We start from the raw sequence: 19,905 nt of genomic DNA on the forward strand, positions 1-19,905 counted from the left end.
AGAATATGTTGATCATGACAAACCAGATCCTCCAAATCACCAAATGGAAGACTTGCTTCCAACATCGCTCCAACCATTTTTTTCCCAAAAAGTTTTTTAGGAAAACACCATAAAAGCTCTTGAGAATTAAATTCTGACGAAACTCCAAACTTATTCACCACCATCCTCCATATCCAAGAGGCAACTTAACAACACGCTTACATAGATAACACCTGTTAACCCAAGAGACGCCCATGTTCTGCAACCGGCCTTGAGGGGGGAGTATAGTGACAAACGTTAAAAAAAAGGGCAAAATCTCGTTTTTTCAAATTTTCATAAATCTCCAATTTTTCTCGGCAAAATCTTGAGAGACATTTGAACCAGATTGAGGTGATGATGGCTCATTTTCATAGTGACAAAGACGCCCGTTTTCATAGATTGCTGGCTCAGGAGCAGATGGTGGTGATCCGGTGCAGCAGCACAAAGCATGCGAACACATTGCACCCTGATCCACCCACCAACACCACCAAACATTTCACACCCTCTTAAAATGCTGAAGCCGTTTATAGAAGCGCGAAAACGAGACAGGACTCCTGCAACTACACGTAATTATTGATCCCAGTCCACATCAAAGATTCACCACCCTTTTTACTCGCTAAAAGAGACATCTTATCCTAGTCATTAACGCGCGTAAGCCAAAAAAATCTTGGTCATTATTGCGACGCCTGACCTCTATAGAAGCCTATTTATGTACCATTGTATCAATATGAATATGATCTCTCCTCCTTCCCCCCTCTTCCACGTGGCCGTTGGTCTCTCCCCCTCTTAAAGAGGATTTGGCGCTAAAAAGTAAGGCAGGAGGTGGGAGTTGGACTCGGAAGTAAAGGAAGCGTTTCCTGCTCTAGAGAGGAACACCTGGAAGGACTCTCTCTTTGGCCTCTGCCACCATCATTTTCAGCTCCCTTTCCCTCTCGCAGCACGCTTTCGTGTTCTTCTTCTTCTTCTCTCTGGTGCACTAAAGAGATGCTTTGTCTCAGCGTTTCCGCCACCACCCACAATTCTAATCTCCACTTCACCTTTCGTTTCGGCAATGGCGGAAGCAGGAGGAGGATTCCTATGCAGCTCGGTACTCGCCCTCTGGTGAAATGCATGGCTGTTTCGACCGTCTCTGTTGGTATGGCTTTGCTTGAATCCATCCTTTTATCTCTCTCTCTCTCTCTCTCTTCTGTTGGGGAACTGGGGCTTCTGGTTTTCGTTTCCTTCTTTTTTTGTGATTTTTGGTGCGTTGTGATCGGAACAGATTCGGACGATGCGTTGAGATTCGTCGAGGCGTCGAAAAATGGGAACGTTGTGCCGCTCTACAGATGCATATTCTCCGATCATCTCAATCCCGTCCTTGCCTACCGTTGTTTGGTGAAGGAAGACGATCGGGAGGCTCCTAGCTTCCTCTTCGAGACCGTTGAGCAAGGCTACAAGGGAACGAATGTCGTAAGCCTCCGGTTAAACTGTCGTTCATCTTCTTCACGTCTCAATTGACAGACCCCATTTGTTAGTTTCGTGTCGTTTGGGTTGTTGGAATCATGTGGGGCTCATTGTGGTCTCGGTTGTTCTTCTGGTAGGGGAGGTACAGTGTTCTTGGGGCGCAACCGTCGTTGGAGATCGTTGCAAAGGAGAACGTTGTGACCACTATGGATCATAGAAAGGGGAAAAGGACTAAAGAGCTTGTTGAAGATCCTATGGTGATACCCAGAAGGATTATGGAGAAATGGAAGCCCCAATTGATCGACGGGCTTCCGGATGCTTTTTGCGGTGTGTCATCTTGTTTCGTATCATTTTATTCTCGCTTTTGCTTGAAAAACAAAAAAATTTGAAACCAGCATCCGTTGATCTGGATGACGTAATGAACTCTCTGTGTTTCCTAAGGACAATAGGCGAGCATCGTATTTGCTTTTTGCTTCATATCAGTACACGGAGTAGCTAACACACGTAATAACCCATATAAACCAACACAACTCATCTCAAATATATCCATTTAGTATTGCCATTCACCTTAGATTTTAATCAGTCACCTCCAGCTACTATGGCTTAAAATTTAGCTAACGATGGAAATGTGAAAACATACCCAAAATAGATTTGCGTTGATCCCCAAACAAGCTAACGTAATCTAATTCCGTTGTAAAACGGATTCTGGAAGCATTCATAACATAAGATAGGTGCAGTAAATTGTAAATACACAAAAAAAAGTGCCAGAAAAAAGTTTTTACAGATTACTGCTAACTTGCTCCCAGTTGGCTTTGTTATTCTTGTTTCTGTTTTAGTCTAAACCCATTTCTTATGTTTCTGTGTTTCAGTTTTCACATGTCTTGCCGTCGCCTTGCCTACCATGTTTCTAAATTTTGGTTTTTCATTGAGCGCCATGTCAATCAAGCTGGTAATGCATGAATCACTATTTTAAATGTGACAAGCATCTCATATATGCCTAATCTTGAGATTCTTGTCTGGAATGTTAATCTGCATAATGCTCCCCAGTCTGATTTTGTTTATACGTTCTAGTGTAGTCCTCAAATGGTTCCTCTGTTCTTCCTTTTTCCTCCATCTGTGCCAGCAATATTCCTGTTGTGTGTTTTGTTTTGCCCTGCATTCCGTTTTGCTTGTGTGATTTACATGTAATTGAACAGATTGCAATGAATTGAAAACAATTGAGGGAATCCTTCTGTGGCATTTCTAGCTTAGACTGTAGCAACCACAAGTCCAATTGTCCTTATAGGGGATGTTATGCTCTGTTCATTTTTCCCCTTCGGATCATCCATGTCAGTCATCTGACAGAAAGAGTCAAATATTATGTTGCATATTGACAACTTGTTGCCACCTCTGCAGTGATTTTTCTTTGATGTCTCCTCTGTTTGTTTTGTAAAATTTAACTATAAATATGTCACATGTAAGTTTTTCTTGGTTTCAGGCGGTTGGGTTGGGTTTTTTTCATATGATACCGTTCGCTATGTAGAGAAAAAGAAGATACCTTTCTCATCTGCTCCCAAGGATGATAGAAACCTTCCAGATTTGCATCTGGGACTTTACGATGATGTCATAGTGTTTGATCATGTGGAGAAGGTGCACTTATTCTCTCTTACTGCTTAATTTTTATTTTAAAAATTTTGGTTGAAAGACACTATAATGTTTAACTTCATTTAGCAATACAAAACTTCACAGGAATCGAATTGATCCTATGTCCATTGTGGACCTGAGATCCAGCATATCCTCTGAATGCTCTTCCATATTGTTTGCATCACATACTTGGATTGGATCTATCCACTGTCAATTTTGCGAAACCAAAATATCTCTACTCTGCAGTAGTTATCCTTATAGATGACTTCATTTTCCCATATATGATTTGATATGGGTAGTGATCTTCTCAGAAAGCATACGTGATCCACTGGGTTTGCCTAGCCCAATATGCCACAGCTGAAGAGGCCTATGAGGATGGGAAGAAGCGGTTGAGTATTCTGTTATCTAGGGTGCAAGATATTGACACGTAAGTTGATTCTTTATCATCATCCTTGATTTTGCATTTTTGTTGCTTTAGTTGGTGTTATTCTTACGGTTAGTCATATTGAGTGCTACTTTCATATCTATAACTTAAGCTGCAATTGCCAGGCCAAGGCTGTCGGCAGGCTCTGTAAAAGTATACAATCAGCTTTTTGATACTTCATTGAAAATGTCAAACATGACAAGTGAAAGGTACAAGCAAGCTGTCTTGCAGGCCAAGGAGCATATCTTAGCTGGAGATATTTTTCAGATTGTTTTGAGCCAAAGGTTTGAGCGAAGAACATTTGCAGACCCATTTGAAGTGTATCGAGCATTGAGGATGGTGAATCCAAGTCCATATATGACTTATTTGCAAGTGCGTCTACTTTCTACTTCATGTACCTCTTTTATTGTTTATTGGTCTGTGATTTATCTGGTTTAGTTAAGGTATTACGTGGGTTTCTGCTCGTTGTACCAGTTTGTTTTTGTTGTTGGCCCTATTATCATGTTATGATGGATTTTTCCTTTTTCCAGGCTAGAGGCTGCATATTAGTTGCTTCAAGCCCTGAAATTCTGACTCGTGTAAAGAAGGTAAGAAATTTGTTCACTAACTATGTGGGTTGCTTCTGATGGTTATCTTGTTGCACATTTATTGATGACTTGAAGAACCAAAGGAAACATTGTTGGAGCTTATTCTTACCAGTTTTTTGGTGAAATCCAATTATGCTTTTTGCACTTTCATGTCTCCACTATGTTTACCACTTATTTCTCCTTAAAATTTTGTTTTCTGTCATTGACGCGGTTCTAAATGGATGTATATGAGCAAATGCCTAGATATTTAAAGAATATTATTTGTCATTTTAATTTAAGGTAAAAAACATTATGGTTGAAGTGGCTGATCATCTAGCAAATCTCTATAAAGGGTGAAAGTGAAACTTCATTCAGTCACCAAAAAGACATGAAAAAAGAGGCTGATAGGACATCACATTGATTAATTTCATTTTATTAGCATTTCGTGTGAAGAAGTATTTGCAAATCCCAACTGGGCACCTACTAGGTTCAGTATGTCGTTTTTGCGACTTTTCATTTGTCCCATAGGAAGCTCTGCCTTCTCAGAGACTAGGCTAAGTTTTAATCCCAAATGGTGTTTTTCTTGGTACACTTGTTACTTTGTTATGGGATATACCATCACATGGGCTGTACCTGTCTGTTTTTTGTATTTTCTAGTATTGTAGTATGCATTTTATAAAGTTATGGGGTATGAGGTTTCTAATTAAGAATGCCGAGTAAAACAAATAGCCTTTGATTGACTTTCTGAACTAAATGACCTTGCAAAACAGTGCCCTAATATCTTCCCATTTACGTGTAGAACCTGTGATTATGGCTTGCTTATGCATAACCCTTGGAATTTATTTTTGTTGGTGATTAGTCTGTGGGTGGGACACATGCGCCTAACAAGACTAACTGCATGACCTCATGGAGGCCATTCAATGAAAGGAGAATATTTATAGGGGAAATCATATGGAAGGATTTGATGGTAAAGCAACTAAAAGAATTTGAGTCATCATAAAAAGAGATTTTATGCATATTACAAATAATAAGCAGGTAATATATACATCATATGTCAGGGATCCTCATTTACTGGTCCGCGAGGTTGATAAAATGAAGTGGAGATGAATGTCTCTGCAAATCTTCCTCTCATCAATTAATTATTTTGCTTCTAAATATGTATATACATGTTTCTCAATGTACTAGAGAAGGTCACATGCTGTTGGTAGTTATTCTAATATATATTTTTTGCTTTAAATCTTTCAATTTTTTTTCCTGATTAAATAGCAGAACTGTAATCAAACTAGATTACTAGGTAGAGTTCCAAAACTTTTTGTCATAATTCCTCATATTTTTGGGATAATTTGCTTGCTTACTTTGTGTCTGCCTGTATCAATACTAATGATATCTTCCATTCTCTCATTATGTCTTTAAAATTTTAAGTTTTTCTTCTGAACTTTTATAAAGGATTCTCCTTTATTGGCAGAACAAGATTATCAATAGGCCACTTGCAGGGACTGCTAGAAGAGGCAAGACAGAGAAGGAAGATGAAATGTTAGAACATCAACTACTGAATGATGAAAAGCAACGTGCTGAGCACATTATGCTGGTTGATTTGGGAAGGAATGACGTTGGAAAGGTAACTGATATCACTTTGGGCATATTCCACATTTTTTCTTCTGCATGTCCCACACATTCACATTGTATGGTTACCAGTATTTGTATTGGTAATATCTTTGAAAAATCTAGAAAAAATGTATTTTTTTTTTCAGGAAATTCTTGGAGAGCACTTGGTGATTTTGAGAAAAGCACAAAAAGACAACTAAATGTATTGATGTTTTTTTACATAATAAAAATAATATATTTTGGAAGCATTTTATTTGAAGGTAAAATATTTTAACACAACTATCACTATAGTTTTGTAAGAATGTCTCACTATTTTGAAAAGTTCTGATATTTTCAAAAAGATCATGATAAATATTTCCATTATCATTTTGTGAAAATTTTATGATAATGTTTCAAAATGCATGTACTTTCCATTCTTAGCGTCTTTGCTTAAGAGTGGCTGTTAAATATCCTGAAGTGGTGTGAGCTCTGAATCTTTCACGGAAGGAACTTGATTTTAGAATTACAAGAAAACAGACCCATTATATGAAATGTTCTTCCAATACAAGAGAAGTATCATGTTTCTTGTCAAATCAATCAAATATTTTTTAATAGCTTATGGTGGTAATATTCAATTTATCTGCAATAATTTTCACTTTTATTGCTGATGTTATTAAAGACATCATTTATTTACACAACATGATTCGAATATCAGTTATCTTTTCATGCTTCATGCATTTTATATCATTCATATCCTACCAGGTATTGCAACACCTATTTCCTCTTTTTAGGGATAATGTGTTGTGAGTCTGTTTCGTCATTTATACTAAGATACCCGTGATGTGCTACCAATCTGTACAGTAATTTATATATGTTACCTGCTTCCTTGGACAGAAATTATGTGCATCTATATGGTCAATTACTTTAATTTGGTTGTGAATGAAGTTGAACCGTCAGATAATATCTTTTCTCTTTTATGTTTATTAGCTCTTTTTCAAATGAATGTTCAATTTAGCTATAGATACACCTAACTGAAATGGCTGAGTTGCATAATAATTTTATGAAAATTCGGCCTGGACATACTACATATTGGAGTTGGCAAACTCGTCCTTGAATGACTGCCTTTGGAAAGGACGTGTTTACGACCAAATATTGGTGTCAATTCATGAAATTTACCACTTTACCCTATGGAATGACTTCCAAGTACTTCAAAGCAACCTTGTGATTGGTTCACTCATTGGCTTCTGCTGCCAAGCTACTTTCTGGAATTCCTCAGTGAACCTGTTGATGGTATCTTGTTCCTGCACCACTTGTTTCTCAGGCATCAGAGAGGAAGACATGTGGTGTAAGGTGTACCTTATCAGCTACTAGAATATATGGGCTAGTTAAAAAGTCAAAAACTGAATAACTTGGTCTTGGAGTTGGAAGTTCAATGCATAAAACAATATATTTTCCACTGCTAAGGGTGTCCAGGGATAAAAACATATTTTGCATCTTTGAGTTGTATTTGCTAAAACTGAGATTATTGAAATGACAAATTCTTGGGTGCATAATCAGCCTTAGCTAAGGCTCCTTGCATTTGGTAAGGTTATAGCTTAGGCTAAATTGAGGAAAATGTATAATAGGCTATTTTTATTTATGTTATCTAAAATGTTTGAACTGGTATTTGAATGTTTTTGTTTCTAATCTTTGTAACTTATTACTAACATAAATAGAAAGAGCCTACTTTCTAAAAATAGGTGGTGATTTTTCTTTTTGCTTCTATTCTATGTAACATGGACTCTTCTAACAGGGCAACACACACTTGGACACAGCTTTCTTTGTGTCAGGTGAAGTCAACCACACCGAAGTCCATTTCTGTCCCAAAAGTAGATTTGGTTAACCCTAACCAATTTCAGTTTTATCTAATATTACACACACACACACACACACACACACACACACACACACACACACACATATATATATATATATATATATATATATATATATATATATATATATAGAGATACCCTCCCCGCACCCCCGCACCCAACCTTTTTTAAAGTGCCGCATCCGCACCCGCACCTATGTGACATAGCTTCTATTAGTTTTTTATTTGGCTCCTGAAACAACAAATGGATGCATTTATCTTCTCCATTGACCTCTCCACCATTGATGACCCCTTCCCAGTAGCTTCAGTGGCAACCCTACTCAGTAATTCCAGTGATGGTCCTACCCTGCAGTGCTGATCTTTTCTTTGCATCTTTTGCTGCTAGTGCACTGATGATCTAGGGTTATCTGACATTCTTTCTATTGTCTACAACCATCTCCTCTCTTTTGATATTCAGCTCCTTTGCAGAAGGCCCAGAAGAAGCATGCCCACCTCTGGATCATGGGTAGTAGGAGAGAGAGTGCCCGACACCTGTACTTCAACTCATCTATAGTGGGGAAGCCAAACCAAGGGGAAGAACACACCAATGATTGTTGCACCCTGCGGCAATCCCTTATTGGTTGACATACCTCACTTTGTCAAGGTGAGATTTCTTCTTAACCAATGTGACTCTTGAAGGTATCTTGGAGCTCCTAGGTGGTGTACCTTTTCTTCCATTACTCAAATGGATAAACAAGCATGGAACCATCTATAGATTGGCTTCCTGGCCAAAGAATTTCATGGTGATCCTATGACAGGGAAGCATGTTCTAATCAACTTGACGGGTGGCTAGAAGAGGAAGCGAGATGAAAGGACTGGAACCTTCTAGGCTTTATGGTTGGGGGTAAAGATGATGGATAGGGGTGCTTGGGGAGGAGAGGACAGATGCATGTTAGATTGACTTGTAGTGGTTTTGAAGTGCCAGAGAGCTCGACCATTGCTAAGATCAGCTGCAGCAGTAGGTGATGTTGGTGAGAGAGTGAGGACGGCATTGTGAATGATAGGAACCTAGGGTTAGGTTTGTCTAGGCATCCATCGTCTTTGCAAGGGAAATATCAGGGTTCATTCTCTTGATTGTCAACCATCTTATTGTCAGCTTGCACTAGAACAAACTTCTTTTGAGCTGGTATCAACCTTCACTACCTCATGAATAGTTTTACATCCAAATGTTAATATTAGGCATAAAAAAAGCAAACTGTTATGTAGGGTTTTTATTTAATTTTTTGAAAAATTAAATAAAAATAATCCAAAATGGCCAAAATCTACGGATCATTAACTGTTTGTTATTTGCTTGCCTTTGTGCATTTAATGTTGTAGTTCATAAAAGATATTTAGCTCTCTATTGTTTAGATTTGGTTGGCAACCCTGTAGCTTGGTGTTATATGTTCAGGACAAAGCTAGATCCATCTTTTCTTCGCTTGGTAAAAGTAAAAGTTTATTACATGAAGGAAAAGGGTGGTGCTGTTTGGGGGCCATGGCACAACTCTAAAACAATTGCAAATGCAAGCGTGGTGTAGAGATTAAATTACCTATATGGTACCTTCTGGGCAAGACTTAATGTGTTACTCATAAGCAACAGTAACTGCTGATAAGGTCTGATTCAGAGTTTGGACTTTGGAGTTGACAAGTACATCCATGGTTGCCAATCTTATTGAACCTGAGAAAAGCATTCCATGCTTATCTTGAGTAAGAAACTCCAAGTAAACAAAATTCTGTACATTTAGGTGAGGTAGTCAATGGACTTCTAGATCATTGGCTCGACCTGAAAAGACATGTAATTGGCTACATGTTGGACGTGGCCCTATGTGGACAAGATGATCAGATGGTCAGGTCCGTTTTTTGATTGCTCCAGTGGGTTATACTTGTCAACTGAAGACCTACTCAGCTGTGCCCAGTGTCCAGTCCTAGCACAATTTTGACCCTCTGAAGAATATTCTCAATTCCTTAGGCCTTTTGACCATTTGACTAAAAGCAAAATGTTTTTTTTCCCATTTGCACCCTACCTGTTGGCTGTTGAAGACAAAAGAGATCTTCAGAAAGGTTTACATTGGAGGAAAAATAGGTCTGCTGGTTGGTTGCAAAGGAGATTGACTCGACCTGTGTGAACCTTGATCATGCATGAATAACTGGATCTTCCTGTGTTTCTAACTGTGCAAATCCACATATTGGAGAATTTTGTCAAGGGAAAGATTTTCCCAGGATTTTTTATTGTGTTTTTTCTTGTAAATGCCACTAATGTCAATAAGGAATTAGAATCCCTTGCCCGGGACCTTTAAGCATCTTTCAGTTTCATGCATATGTTACTATTTTGTGTGTGGCTAGTGATCAAAGGACAGCCGAGTTAGAGGCTATTTTGTAATCAGAATGAGTACTGGCAAACACCTTTTTCTTTTTTTGGTTTAACCTTTTTGTTGCTTCACATGAAAACATTTCCTGTGTTGCTGTATGTTGTTGCTATGAAGCTAGTGTTAAGATGGATATATTCTTTTGTGTGTATATAAATACGTATGTGTATATATATTAATATATTATATATCTTCATATATTTTATATTTTATATTTTATATATATATATATATCTTAATCAACATATGTTGACTTTATCTAGCCGTTGGACTCTCTCCAACGGCTAGAAGGCAATCTTTTTATTCCCTCTTTTCTCCTCTTTTCGCTATAAGTATGAGGGTGTCTGCATATGTGAGAGTCGAGAGAGTGATGGGTAGTTTTTAGGTTTTTGTGTGTTTGAGTGTTTTGTAGTGAGGTTGTTTGTAATTTTGTATTTTTTCTTTTTATTATTGGAATTTCATTATTAATGAAATTATTCATTTTATAATTCTTGTATTTGCATTTTTACTTCTATGGTGAGCTTGTATTCAAATACATTTTATTTTGGTTCTTGGTGTTCATTCTGGAGTGCATCGGGATCCGTTCTTTTTTCGTGACATGGTATAAGAGCATAAAGGCATCATGGTCTTGAAGCCTTGTTCGTGATCGTGTTTCAAAGTAAAAATTCTGACTTTTTAAATGGCTTGGATTCAAGGCTCTCTCAATCCGGTATATACATTGTGACGTTATGGCATGTGTTTAAAATTTAATTATTTTGAAATGAATATGTTTTTTTTATAAATCCATTGAAAGTAGAATTTGTAAAAATTATTGTATCTTGACATATAGTTTACGTAAACATAAAATTTGATTATGGATAAGTGTATTTTGCAATAGTATGTGGTTTCTTAAAATCTTATATGCTTTTCATGTTTGCAAAATACTAAATTTTATGATATATCCTTCCTTGCATAACGCTTAAGTATCCACATGAATTGTGTTGTTATTTTTTTAATATTATGATGTTTTAATGAATTTAGCTTGCAATATGCATGATATTTTGAATATATTCTTGTACTCCTTAATATCGTATGCTCTCCATCATTGTGTGAATGCGTTTACATGATTTTTGAGTTCAAAGTATGATTCTTGATATATTATGTAAAATTTTTATGTTGAAAAATATGCTTTAAACTCTTGAATGATTTACTCATTGAGTCGTAGAGGCTATAAATTATTTAGAAATACCATGAATGTTTTATAGGCTCTCATGAGATTGTGCTATTATGATTGTGTGGCATCAATGTTTGACTTTAAGTTGTTGCTATATTTAAAACCATCTTATTGTGCAAAATTATTTTGTAAAGGATTAATGATTAATTGAGTATGATCTTCTCGATGGTTGAAATTTATGAGATTAAGGAGTGATTCTTATAATTGATGAAATATTATCTCTTGCTTTATATTCTTGGGTATATGCCTTCAATAACCTTTGTGATTGTTATACCAACTTATTTTAGATTTCATGAGCATGCTTTATTATCATGTACTTGAATGCATTCTTTTACATATTTTATATGATCTCTTTAATGAGTCCCTATATGTGTATATGCCTCTTTGTTTGGCCTTTTTTAAATAATTGAGCTCTTGTGACTCTTAGTGATTATTGATGCTTGGAATATTTGTGTTTATGCTTTCGCTACTTTGGTCCTTTAGTGGACTTGTGATCTAGGGTAAGCTAGCTCCTTCGTCATTCCCTATTGTTTTTTATATAATCTTGTTGCCTTTGTTTGCACAAGATTTATGATATATTGTCAATTGACACCTTGTTTGCATGGGATTACATCATATCCTAAAATCTTTATTGAAACTGATTTGAAATAATGTTTTTCAAGTCATTTATTAATCGAACTCACATTATTTGAAATATACTTTCATAAGTTCTTTGTTGCTATGTTATGGCATTTGGTTGTCCATAATAGAATTTTATATGATGCATAATTTATTTTTGACATTGTTGTTATTGGAACAAAGTTAGCCGTTGAGGTGAGTTATGTGTGCACCTCATATCATCTTATCAATTGATAATTATCAAAGTTTATGAATGTCGTGTTGATACATTCTTTAGATCTAATTGATAGTTGATTGACCTTTGGATTCATGTTAGCTTTGTTTGAATCATAGATGTTTGTTGGGGTGAGTTGTGCGCACATTATTTTTTTGTCAGTTTAGATTGTTGGCTTATAGTTCTACTCTAACTGACGGTTGTTTGATCTCTGATTTTATGAGTGTGTTGTATCACTCATTTGTTTATTTGACCATTATTATTATATTGGATGCTCATAATTATGTTTATCTGTGATGATTATCTATTTTTGAAACCATAGTGTTTTGAAAGATTGTTAAAATTGACATCCTTATTCTTCTTGGTGACATTAGTTTGTTTGATTACAAACTCTCTTACCTTATTAGTTTTCTCTTATTATGCATTGTATCTAAGTCTCATTATATGTAGATAAGAGATTTTTGTTCACACTTTTGTGTGTTTGTTTCGCACATAAGTGACATTAAAATTATACTTTTGTTCTAGTAGCTGATATGCTTATTTTGGGTGTTATTATATATAGATAAGAGATGTTTATTAACACTTTTGTATGTTTGTTTTGCCCTTAAGTGACATTGTGATTATGCTTTTGTTCTAGTCGTTGATACACTTGATTTTTTAGGATTAGAGGTCAAGTGAAGTGATTGCTTGTGGCGGTCAAATTAGAGTTAAGATTTGCAAATATCATTCATTGTGTGATATGGGCTTTTTAAATCTCTTAGTAATTTTTTTAAACTCGTTTACTTTTGTATGAGAAATGATTATTGAAATATTTTCATGCATTTTGCGTTGATTATGATTTAGTTGCATGATAAAGGATATTTTACATTTGTTCCATGATTGATCATCTTGCGTGTTTTGCATAAGTTTAATTAATGCTTTCTAAGCATTTGTTAATGAAAGATATATTATTTTACCTTATGAGTTGATGTGTATTTTCATTGTGTATTCTCTTGGTCCATAAGTGACCCCTATCATATTGATATCTCATTGTAGCCTTTGTGGCATTTTTTTGACATATTATTGGTTTCATTAGTTAGTTTTCTAAGCACGTGTGATTGAAAGATTTTCATTGTTGTCTCTTAAAATTGTAATTTATACTCTATTGTGAGTTATTTCTTCATGGTATTGATGATGTTGAAAATCCAAATGTGCCTTTTGTGATAGATATATGTATGCATGATTTTCATGAATGATTAAAGTGATTAATGACTTTATTGTTACTATATTTTATCCTTACATCTCTCTTAATAATATACAATTATGTTCTCTTGCGAATTAAGAACTTTTGATTTCTTAAAAATTATCTATTGTGGTGAGTCTCTCAATGACTATCGTGTTTGAAATTAATGATTTTTCAAAATTAATTATTACTTTAAATGATTTTGAAAATTATTAAATTGACTTATTAAATATTTTCTATATATTGTATGTTTGTGTGCTTGGCCATCCTCTCTCCATAATATATAATTATCCTTTGAAATTTTTTTTATGATATGTGTGTGTGTGTGATGCTTTGTTAGCTCTGGTTACAGGTTTTCAAGAATTGATAATACTAAAGATCCTCGGTATATTGGAGCATATGATTGAGTACCCTTTAAAGAAGCACCAAATGGAAGAACTTGACAAAGTCTATGAAGACATTTTATGTAATGGGTTTCTTCTGTTGTAATTTCAATTAAGTTTGAAGGGAGTGTTAAAATGGATGTATCCTTTTGTGTATATATATATATATTAATATAATATTTATCTTTATATCTATTATTATATATATATATATATATATCTTAGTCAACATATGATGATTTTATCTAGCCGTTGGAGGCTTTTCCAACGGCTAGAAGGGACTCTCCTTATTCCCTCTTTTCTCCTCTTTTTCCTATAAATATGAGGGTGTGTGCATATGTGAGAGTTGAGAGAGTGATGTGTAGTTTTTAGGTTTTTGTATATGATTGTTTTACAGGGAGGGAGGTTGTTTGTAATTTTGTATTTCTTCTTTGTATTATTTGAATTTCATTCTTAATGAGATTATACATTTTATAATTCCTGTCTTCTATTTTTACTTCTATGGTGAGCTTGTATTCAAAATACATTTTATTTTGGTTCTTGGTGTTCATTCCAGAGTGCATTGGGATCTGTTCCTTTTTCGTGACAGCTAAAACCATGGATTTCAATAATCTCATATCCAGACCTTTTATCCCGACCTTTTATCTCTCAGGTCTCAAAACCAGGCTCGGTAAAGGTGGAACGGCTCATGAACATTGAAAGATATTCTCATGTGATGCACATCAGCTCCACGGTAAGTCTGAAATTTGTGCTGAATTTGAAAAATATACTTATCCTTTTTATTCTTATATATTTTTTTCAGAATGATATTTGATTTATGATATGGGTATTCTGAAAAGCTTCTTACGTTTTTGTGCTTGAATTGTTTGATGTTCCTCTTCCTATGCATCATAGGAAATATGTGCGAGGCCAGTATTTGAAAACCTGATTTTTACACGCTTATATGCATCTGTGTTAAATATGAATAGATCAGAAAGTTCATGTTGGTATTTGGTTTCCCCTGTACAGGTATCTGGAGAGCTGCTTGATCATCTCTCTTGCTGGGATGTTCTGCGTGCTGCACTTCCTGTTGGTACTGTTAGCGGAGCTCCAAAGGTTTGGTTTCTGTAATTTAACACCCTTAATGAAATGTAGTGTGAAGTTCTTGGGTTTCATTTCTTGATTTTCTTTATCTTAAACATCCAAAGTTACACGCAGAGGAATAATCTCTCTCTCTCTCTCTCTCTCTCTCTCTCTCTCTGTAGTGTGAGGTTCTTGGGTTTAATTTCTTGATTTTCTTTATCTTATACATCCAAAGTTACATGCAGAGGAATAATCTCTCTCTCTCTCCGTGTGTGTGTGTGTGTGTGTGTGTGTGTGTGTGTGTGTGTGTGTGTTTATTTACACGGACACAGGATAGGTTGGTGCATTTAACACCATAAGTTGGCACACATGGAGAGACTTAACTGCTAAACTTTTGATTTCTTACTGCATTTCTACCATTCTAATCTTCATTTCTTACTTCCAACCTATTGTTTCATTATTATTATTAGTATTATTATTTTTTCCATATAACAAAGGTGAAAGCCATGGAGTTGATTGATGAATTGGAGGCGACGAGAAGGGGACCATATAGTGGTGGCTTTGGTGGTGTATCATTTACTGGTGACATGGATATCGCTTTGGCTCTTCGAACCATTGTGTTTCCTTTGGATACCCGTTATGACACAATGTACTCCTACAAGGATGCAGATAAGCGTAGGGAATGGGTTGCGCACCTTCAGTCGGGTGCTGGTATTGTGGCAGACAGTGATCCAGATGATGAGCAGCGAGAATGCGAGAACAAAACTGCTGCCCTTGCCCGTGCAATAGATCTTGCTGAAGCAACTTTTGTCAATAAATAAAGTGATGTAGGCCATATGTTATTTTCTTTGTAGTTTGATGATCTTGCATATATCCTCTTAATGAATAAACGGCCTTTTGATATTTATCCTCCTTTATATTCTGGTTTTGAAAACCTGCTGATATTAATCTGGGGTTGCTTTTTTTCACTCAATTTTGGTAAATCTACATGTTAAAACTAAGTTTAATCGAATGGATTATGAACCATCGTACTTCCGAGCAAATAAGATTGAGGATATACTAAGAAGGATCGGCTCGATGATGGGAGAGAACATAAGATTGAGTTGGATGAGTCTTTGTTCTCTAGCTAGAACTTCACTCTGGTTTGATAGCCTAATGGGTCTCTTGCCACGCTCTGTATTGCACACATTCTTCTGCGGAATTCAATTACTCCTTTATGGTTCATTACTATTGGTTGATCTTTATGTGATTAGAACCCAACAGGAGGAAATTCTGGTGGATAAGATCCATGAAAATAAGGTCTGTTTTATAAACGGGTTGGTCTTTAGAACGTACAATGTCCAGTCCAGTCCAGTCTGATCTGGTCGGAATTGGATAAATAACTGTTTGGGCCCACATGGCATAACTTGAGAGTCACCCATGGAGGAGCTTCAATACCTGGAAGTTGAAGCTGGGCTCTTAGGGCACGTTTAGAAGCGAGAAAGACGTAGGAAAAGGGAACCGAGTCCGGAAGACTATGGTTTTTCTGACCATTCCAAACGAATGAACATGTTTTGCTGAGAAGCATTTTGAAAAAAAATACAATTTTTGATATGAAAGACTCCTCCATGGAAGGGGTTGGGGGTTGGGCAGAGTGTTACTAATAGGAGAGATGCCCCTCTCTTTCCCTTTCCTCTGTCTTTGTAGTAGCTTGACGTACCCAAACTGGCTGGATGACACCCATCACCGGCGATACCATCATCGCGGACGACACCCTCATCACCATCGCCTTCCTGGAATCTGTTGGGGATTCAGTGACGCTACCATGCACATCCTCAACAAGTGGATCCCCACCAAGCTGCTGCAGTTCATACTGTTTGACATATACAGGGTGCTCAGGCCCGGCGGGGTCTTCTGGCTCGACCATTTCTTCTGCTTGGAGGACCAGATGCAATCAGTCTACGTGCCCATGATTGAGGGAATCGGGTTCAAGAAGGTAAAGTGGACCACCGGTAGGAAGCTGGACAGAGGCCCCTCCATACGTGAGGTCAACATATCGGCTCTGTTGGAGAAGCCCATCATGACCAGTGGGGATCAGTGAGATTTTGATTGAATGCTTGGAAGAATTGGTGCCGTATTGGTCAGATGGGTAGTTTTTGTGATTTGGGGACTCTTGGTTTGGTCAAGATCAAGGATGGGAACAAGGTTTTGGGTGGGGAATGTGTGAAAGGGGGAAGCGTTATATTTAGACGTTGGTTTCTTTTTTCTAGTCTTATTTTGGTTTCCTTTTGGAGATAAGAGATGCTCCTTTAGTTGTAATTTCTCTTTGGTAGGCAGTGATTTTTGTTCTGTGCCGCAATAGATTTGAGGGGGAGGTTGAGATGTACAATCTTGGGAAGAAAATGTTTGGGGGATTGTGGTGATGATTACATGGTCCCAGGTGATTATGTATCTTTTAGTTGAATCTATAATCCCACTTCTTAATCTTGATTGTACTGGATGTCATATCTTTTCTTATGCTATGCCTCTCTAAAATAAGAGTTTCAAGGTTTTTGGTTTTCAACTCCCAGGGGTGATGGGTAAGCTCTCATCGCCCGTGACGCCACCATCGCCTTCTTGGATTCGGTGATGCCACCAGTGTGGATGATGAACTGTTTTTTTGTGTAGCGTGAGAAAAATTTTCCATACACATACAAACAAGCAAAATTTTCTCTTTTGTTTCTAGCCCATTTTTCTCATGCTACACAAACAAGCGAAAAAAAATTCTTTTGAAAAATTTCTCATTTCAAAACTTCTCATAGGCAAAACTTTCTTTTCCCGTGAGTTTTTCTCACTTTCAACCGTGCCTTTAGTCTTAAGCATATAAAAAAGTTCATCTTTTAAACATTCTCGTAGCTGAATCGGACTATTTTGGTTCAGATTTGGGTTTCCCTTTTGTATTTGGATCTGGATTTGGTTAAAATAAATTTATATTAGTCTTCGAACTCAAGACTGAATCCGCTTAAGCAGAAATCCAATTAGTCAGATCTGGTACAGCCTACACCTGAACGAAGTTTGACCAGTTTATGTTCTTAGAGCCTATGGGGCCAGGGGCACCCACAATGTTAACACCATCACAGGTACCTCGGATTAGGGGTGTGCAATGGGCTAGCCCAGCCCGCTAATAGACCGGGCCGGACTGGCCTGTTGGGAAAACCCCATCCCACATCCCGCCTGTTAGCCACATGGGCCTAAGCAGGCCAGGCCAAAAGCCCGGTTCTTGCCGAGCCAAAAGTCCAGTTCGGGCCTAATCTATAGGCCCAAGCTCAGCCTGTGGCGGGCTGCCCGGCCCGTTGCCCACCCCTATCTCGGATGCGCTAGGCCTAGTGGATTGCTTCTCTCAGCTGTCCACTTCATATGCTCTATAACTTGTTCATTTATACCATTAACGGCTCCAAAAAACTTGTGGATCCCATCTATGATATAAATGATCTAATACCCATGAGTGGTGGCTAGACGCTGTTCATTACACGGATAAAAAGCATCCGAGGGTAGGGCCGGGCAATGGGTCGGATTTCTTGCACACTATGACCCGGGATTTGTGACCCTACCCAACCTGCTCACGTTGCAATGGGTGAACATAGCTGGTATATATATATATATTGAGTTAATATTTGGAGTTTTTGGAGGCACAAAACTATTTAGCTGAAAAATCATAGGTTGAAGCTTTATCAACTCAATCTGACCACATAGCCTAATTTGTTTGCAAGGGATCAAACTAAGATAGTGTTATTTGGATTTATAAATATGATTTTTTAAGTCATGAAGTTTTAGTGCATTGCAGGTTTTTTAAGGTATCTTTTTTTCTTTTTTTGCCTTAAAAAAAATTCAGATCCCTTAAAAAACCTACTTATATGTCAAATCACATGATTTAAAACTCATTTTCTACTTAATAAATCTTGCATATCACATCCATAAGGTCGGTCTACAAAAAAGATGCAAAAAACATGAAAAAGGTGATTCATACTCAATAGTTTTGTGCGTTCATAACTAGAAATATATACAGTTTTATGCATTCATAACTGAGGTAGGCCACCAACAAGGGCTCTGCTTGTTTGGTAGGAGCAGCTGGTGCACGTCGCCTTGTGTTGGGACGGTGCAGGTTCAAAACCCATTGGTATAGTTGGGGACTGCGTAGTAGGGTGCCGACAGCCTTACTTTTTAATTTCTTTTTTTAAATTTATGTGATCTATATGGCCTGTTTAGTAACAAACATGCATGTGAACAGGTTTAAGAGGAATCAACTTTTAGTGTATACAAAACTTATCGATGCTGTTTGCTTGGGAGAAGAGCGATCAATGGTTGGAAGATGGACGGCTGCCATTTGTCCAAAACAAAAAAGCCTTTTTGTTCGATTGTGGTTGCCTTTCGTTTTGATGATGAACGGCATCCAAGGTACCTTGGACACTGATCGTACTTTTGCCATCACTAGCAATCGTGACCAGATTTCAGCGTTGTGTTGCTAATGAGGTATGCTAGGTTTGGTTGAGAACTGTCTCTCACCTGGTTCAACTCTGATTACGGGGCCAACACTTTTTTTTTTTTTGCATTATTCAACATGACTTTAGATTCTATTTGGAAACTAGTAGCTGGGATGGGAAGTGTCATTTAAGAAAAGTGGCTGCTGCCAAATCCTGGATTTCAATTTAATTTGCAGCTAGGGATGGCAGTGGACTGGGGGAAAGCGGGGCCCCGCCCCACCTCGCCCCGTTTGGACCGGGGATGAAGGGTATGAAACAGGGATGGAGGCGGGGACGAAGGTTAAAATCCATCCCCGTTCGGGGGTAGAGGTGGGGATAGACATGCACTTTTTCCCGCCCCGCCCCGCTCTGTCCCCGCCACGATCCCCGTCCCGACCACTTTTCCCCACAATATCCCCGCCATGCCCCGCCTCATCCCCGTTTGAACCGGGGATGGAGGACATGAAACGAGGATGAAGGCGGGGATGGAGGATAAAATCCATTCCCCACCGGGGATGGAGGCGGGGGTGGAGGATAAAATCTTGAGGCGGGGTGGGGGTGGAGACCTTGTCCCCCGCCCCGCCCCACTGCCATCCCTATTTGCAGCCACTTCTCATCCCAAATGCATTAACTCCCATCCCAGCTACCAGTTTCCAAACAAGTAGTTTGACTAACTTTTTGCCAAATGCATTAACTCCTATCCGTTCCAAACAGGGCCTTGGAACGTGGTAAAACCTAAGAACTCACATTGAAAAAAAATATATATACTTACCATAAAATTTTACAGCCAGCTATTTTTT

The 19,905-nt window shown here is 37.6% G+C and overlaps 1 protein-coding gene across 1 annotated transcript; it reads left to right on the forward strand.

Annotated features, from left to right (window-relative positions):
• Positions 1-753: 753 nt before the first annotated feature.
• Positions 754-15,534, forward strand: LOC149821511 (anthranilate synthase alpha subunit 1, chloroplastic-like). The gene is made up of 11 exons (XM_089983938.1): positions 754-1,153; positions 1,280-1,467; positions 1,599-1,788; positions 2,939-3,090; positions 3,396-3,511; positions 3,634-3,880; positions 4,039-4,095; positions 5,540-5,692; positions 14,218-14,298; positions 14,574-14,660; positions 15,125-15,534. The coding sequence occupies exons 1-11, from the start codon at positions 1,003-1,005 to the stop codon at positions 15,446-15,448; spliced, it is 1,746 nt and encodes a 581-aa protein (XP_089840064.1). The 5' UTR covers positions 754-1,002; the 3' UTR covers positions 15,449-15,534.
• Positions 15,535-19,905: the final 4,371 nt, after the last annotated feature.

This window comes from Nuphar pumila, chromosome 12, assembly GCF_984573655.1.
Source record: "Nuphar pumila chromosome 12, dmNupPumi1.hap1.1, whole genome shotgun sequence".
NCBI classification, from domain to species: domain Eukaryota; kingdom Viridiplantae; phylum Streptophyta; class Magnoliopsida; order Nymphaeales; family Nymphaeaceae; genus Nuphar; species Nuphar pumila.

Coding starts and splice junctions, on each gene's coding strand:
- LOC149821511 (XM_089983938.1), top strand. CDS start 1,003: ATGCTTTGTCTCAGCGTTTCCGCCACCACCCACAATTCTAATCTCCAC. Junction 1,789..2,938: donor GCTTCCGGATGCTTTTTGCG/GTGTGTCATCTT, acceptor TCTTGGTTTCAG/GCGGTTGGGTTGGGTTTTTT. Junction 14,661..15,124: donor CTGTTAGCGGAGCTCCAAAG/GTTTGGTTTCTG, acceptor CATATAACAAAG/GTGAAAGCCATGGAGTTGAT.